At 41.3% G+C, this 4,800-nt stretch overlaps 1 protein-coding gene across 1 annotated transcript; it reads left to right on the top strand.

Moving 5' to 3' along the window:
• The first annotated feature begins 1,169 nt into the window (after positions 1–1,169).
• On the top strand, positions 1,170–2,889 carry LOC142634884 (uncharacterized). The gene is made up of 3 exons (XM_075809133.1): positions 1,170–2,179; positions 2,532–2,628; positions 2,743–2,889. The coding sequence occupies exons 1-3, from the start codon at positions 1,170–1,172 to the stop codon at positions 2,887–2,889; spliced, it is 1,254 nt and encodes a 417-aa protein (XP_075665248.1).
• The last annotated feature ends 1,911 nt before the right edge of the window (positions 2,890–4,800 follow it).

Genomic DNA, 4,800 nt, shown 5'->3' with positions numbered 1-4,800 from the left:
GTACATGGCAATCAAAGAAGATAAACATGTAAAGGTCATGTTTAATAGGATCCATAAAATGCTCCAAGTAAATGCTGCTGAGTTGTACGTAAGTTCCGAGCCGCTTGCAGAAGTTGATGTCGAGGAGTTGCAACAAACAACTACATCTTTGCAATTTACAGCCTTAGATGATGGATGCACTACAATGGGAGGTTACACACTCCCATCTCAAGATTATGCTGCCAATACTGGTGAAACCCTCCAACCTCAAGCGACATATTTAGGGGTGGAGGACGAAGATCATTTTGCGAATAATGATGAAAATCTCGATGATATGGATGAGTACGAAGAGAGGATTGAGCGAGGTGACTTTGAGAAGGATGTGGATGACCATGAACTTGCTCCCACTTTTGAAGATGAAAATATGGAGTGTCATGATGAAGGTGATGCCGAGTCATTCTCCGCAAATACTTGAGAAAATATGGTTGATCCTTCACGTCTTCAGATACCATTTGTTTCTACTTCGGAAGATGGGATGCATTTTAATAAAGGGTTGACTTTTGCAAATATAGAGGCGGTGAAGCGTGCATTGATAATATACGCAACAAAGGATAATAGAAATTTTATAATCCGGAGGTCGACCAAAACTAAATTGTGTGCCGCATGCATTGACACCAACTGCAAGTGGTACGTTGGGCCATTCATGAAGGCTAAATTTAATGGTCTGTGGATGGTCACGTCTTATGTGGGTCCACACAGTTGTATACCCTTTGGCCTGCGAAGAGACGGTAAAATGATGGATTCTAATTTTGTTGCATCAGAAATTGTGGGAAAATTGCGATAAAATCACATTGCTCGTATTGATGAGCTCCGGGGCCACATAGATTAATCATCAACTTTCTTACTATAAGGTATGAGACGCAAAACAAAAGGCAATTGCTAAGATATATGGAGATTGGGAGGAGTCTTACCAAAGGTTGCGAAAGTTGTTGTTGGCATACTTGGATCAGGATTTGGGTACCCAGTACACCTATTGGACCATACCTAGGCCCATAGATGGTACGGCGTTACTGGGCTATGTATTTTGGGCATTCGCTCCATGCATTGCTGCATTCAGATATTGCAGGCCAGTGATTAGTATTGATGGGACTCATTTGTATGGTAAATATCGAGGGGTGTTGATGATTGCAATGGCAACCAATGCTAACCAAAAGGTTTTGCCTCTCGCCTTTGCTGTTGTGGACAAGGAGTCAGGGGCTAGTTGGGGGTGGTTTTTAGAGTGTCTCAGGAGTTCGATAGGGCATGTGATACCTGACGAGGGCATTTGCATTATTTCTGACCGGCATAAAGGTATCAAATGCGCCATTGCAGAGTGGCCTATAGGTGATGACGGAAAGTTACGGATATATCACCGATATTGCCTTCAACATGTTGCTAGTAACTTCAACACACACTTTGATGACCCGACTCTAAAGGCATTGGCCTTGAAAGCTGAAAATACGACTCATGATGCTAAATTTAAGTCCATAATGCAAACCATTAAGGATGTCAAGATTAATGCACTGAGGAGTGTAGACCCTGATGATCCCCATCTTGAACGCTATATGCCATACACATATCTAATGAGTGAGGATGTGGAGAAATGGACCCAGTCACATGATGGTGGAAGACGTTATGAGGCAATGACAACCAATATCTCTGAGTGCTTTAATAGGGTACTTAAAGGTGCCCACGGTTTGCCCATTGCTGCAATGGTTGAGTTCACTTGGTGCAAACTTGTTGCATATTTCCATGATCGACATAAAGAAATTACTTCTGATCGCTCTCAAGGTAAGGTCTGGAGTGATTATGCAATGGGGATCTATACCAACAATCTGCAGAAAACTTCAGGACACACTGTGAGGGAATTTAATCATGAAACTGGTGTATATCAAGTGGTTACCCCGTACAACGACCATAGAGGTGGAAGGGGAAACCACAGTCATGAAGTACGCGTATTTGCTAGAACATGTGGTTGTGGAAAGTGGCAAAACATTAAGATCCCTTGTTCATATTCAATTAAGGTTTTGCAGCAATTGCATCTCAATGCGACCAGCTATATTGACCCATGTTACAGTTTAGAGAACGCCATTCACACATATTCACATCAATTTGTGGTGCCAATGTCAGAGTCATTGTGGAGGGACGTTCGCGGACCACGGTAGGTGCCTGACCCAAGTCTGTTGCGGGCCAAAGGTCGTCTTGTGAAGTCAAGAATAAGGAATGAAATGGATGGGGTACGGCGAAAATGAGGAAGTCGGAACCCATATTCGGACTTGAGGGAGATTCAACCGAGGCAGCGATGCGAAGTGTGTCACCAAGAGGGGCATAACCGCAGAAGATGTCCCAATTCCCTTGGGGCTTCGACAAGCGGTTCCCGTGGGGCTTCGACAGGCGGTAGTGCTACAAACTAGGCAAGTGCCTTTGTTATTTTGATATAATATGCTTAGAATCTGATTTGGTTTTTGTTCTTTGCATTTAGGAACTAACAACCGTATTTTAATGTTTTTCAGGCGAGCGGAGGCTCGATTTTGGAATGGCATTGTACGTGGGAGTTGTGGTTATCTTCAGTATGGACAAGTGCTAGGCGACCATGTTGTATCAGTTTGGGCAAGTGTTAGGTGACTATGTAGACTATGTTGTATCGACTTAGTTGTTATTTTGTTTATTGCTGAATGTTGTTGTAATTGAACTAGTAGCTATCCATTTTACTCGTTACATTAGTTGCGTTGTGCAGCTTTTGCCTATAATGCCAACAACCGTAGTACTTTGGCATTAGTAGCACTTACTTTGGCAAGTTCAACCATAGGGGCCTTGTTTGAAGCAATAATAGCTAGTAATCATGTTGTATGCCGGATGTACTCTGGTTAAATTTGTATGGTCTGTATCTAAGAGGGTAACTATATTGCCCATGAATAGTAACTGTTTTAATCAAGTTTCTTGCATTCAATGTACTCTTCAATCAATGTTTGTATACACTGCCCATGTGAAACTAGAACATGAATGTACTTCCAAATAAAAAATAAAAATCATTCCTTTTCCTTTGTCTATTATCTATATCTCAGCAAGAGAGAATGATGGGAGACAAAGTTTAACCTTCACATTGAAGCATGCAAATGATTTCTTGCAATAGAAACGATGGAATAGAACCTGCCCAGTGGCCATTACAGCTTGAGGTCTGTAAGTAAGAAAATTTAATAAATCCAGTTTGTCTTCATTTCCAGTTAATTTAGACTTAACAAGACACCTCTGGACCTTGAATAAAAGTCTTGAAAGCCTTCCATCACCCATTTCATATGGTTAAACTTAACTCTAACACTCATGACGTATTCAAGTACCCACAGTCAAATTTTACTACAAACATTTATGTAGGATTCAGCATTCTTGGCCACCATAGGGTTGGGCCAACATAATGCATTCTACTACAACTCATAGCAACCAAGTGTCAAGCATGTGCCGAACCTAGTGGGTCTCCAGCTCCTATCATTGTTAAACCCGTCAGGAGGGAGTCAGCGGTAGTGGTAATACAAAGACCAATGAGGGAATAAGAATGATATTTTGAGGAGAAAAGAGAGCAAAACGATGGGAAACACCTTTCCTAAACATATACTTCCAATATAATTATACTTTCATACCATTGCAAGTAAAAATGAACAAATATCAAATCATTTATAAAACATAATGAATAGTCAAACAATAATTTCTTACAATGGAAACATCTCAACATGAACATTTTTGTAAGCATTCAAAATCACCTATTACGATACATTCTCAAAACATCATGAATAAAATTGAGCAACAAATTTCTCAAAGAAAATAATAGATAATTGGAGCTATAATATTTTAGAAACATGTATACATATGAAATGCCTCACTGAATACATGCATCACAACAACAGCTACAAGCCTTAATCCCAAAATTTTGGGGTCGGCTATGGATCCTCAATAAAATAGTTAATGTTGTTGAGAATTTAACCTAATTCCCAGAAAGAAAAACGCACAAAGAATTATACAACACAGAAAATTAAACACTCCTCTAATGTTATTCTGTATGAAATCATACTTTGTTACTTCCTTAATTGATAAGTCATTTTTTTTTTACTCATTCTAATGTTATTTTGAGTCTTCCTCTATCTCATCCTGCAGGATCTCGTTGTAAAATATATTGTGCGTCCCAAAATTAGGCTGCTGGGCCTCACAGGGATTTGGGCTCACAATCTATTTGTTTAGTGGGCTTCTGGATTTTCTACAACGGGTGGTGTTATGCTCGGCAGACCCGTGTACTAGGCCTCCTTCCCCTGTTTCTCACTATCTCTCCCCTCTCTTCCTCGGGAAGAATTGTTACCGCTCTCTATCTCTAGTCTTTTCTCTCTCAAAGTGCCAACCACTCTGACTGATTCTTCTTCTACTATTTATAGCCAAACTCAGTGGAATGGTCATGATTATTCTCCTGATGGGTGAAGGGAGGGGTCCAATACTATTACCTGTAAGTGGGGGTTTAGTTGGGAGTAGGAGAAATTGAGTGGCATTGGAACTGGCTCCACCACTGGGTTTGATACTCGGTAGGGGCATTCCCTAGGCAATGGAAGAGGGGTCTAACACTGCTTCATCTAAGTGGATGTTTGGTGGTGGGCAGGAGAAAATGATAGTGGCGCCGAGACCAACCCCGTAGGTAAGTATGTGCTCTGCCGGGCATGTCACAGGCTGCTTTGAGCGCTCCTAGATCGGACCTCTTGGATGGCATGCGCGTTACTACGTGTGGTCGGCGCGGGCCTCTACAGG

The sequence above is a fragment of the Castanea sativa genome, chromosome 5, assembly GCF_040712315.1.
Source record: "Castanea sativa cultivar Marrone di Chiusa Pesio chromosome 5, ASM4071231v1".
NCBI classification, from domain to species: Eukaryota; Viridiplantae; Streptophyta; class Magnoliopsida; order Fagales; family Fagaceae; genus Castanea; species Castanea sativa.
Note: the sequence above shows the minus strand (reverse complement) of the source record. Positions and strands in the feature narration are given on the sequence as shown.

Bases quoted from the DNA above. Each gene is read 5' to 3' on its own strand.
- LOC142634884 (XM_075809133.1), top strand. From the start codon at position 1,170: ATGGCAACCAATGCTAACCAAAAGGTTTTGCCTCTCGCCTTTGCTGTT. The intron at 2,180-2,531 runs GTAGGTGCCTGA...AATGTTTTTCAG, and splicing joins AGGGACGTTCGCGGACCACG to GCGAGCGGAGGCTCGATTTT. The intron at 2,629-2,742 runs GCAAGTGTTAGG...TCGTTACATTAG, and splicing joins ACCATGTTGTATCAGTTTGG to TTGCGTTGTGCAGCTTTTGC.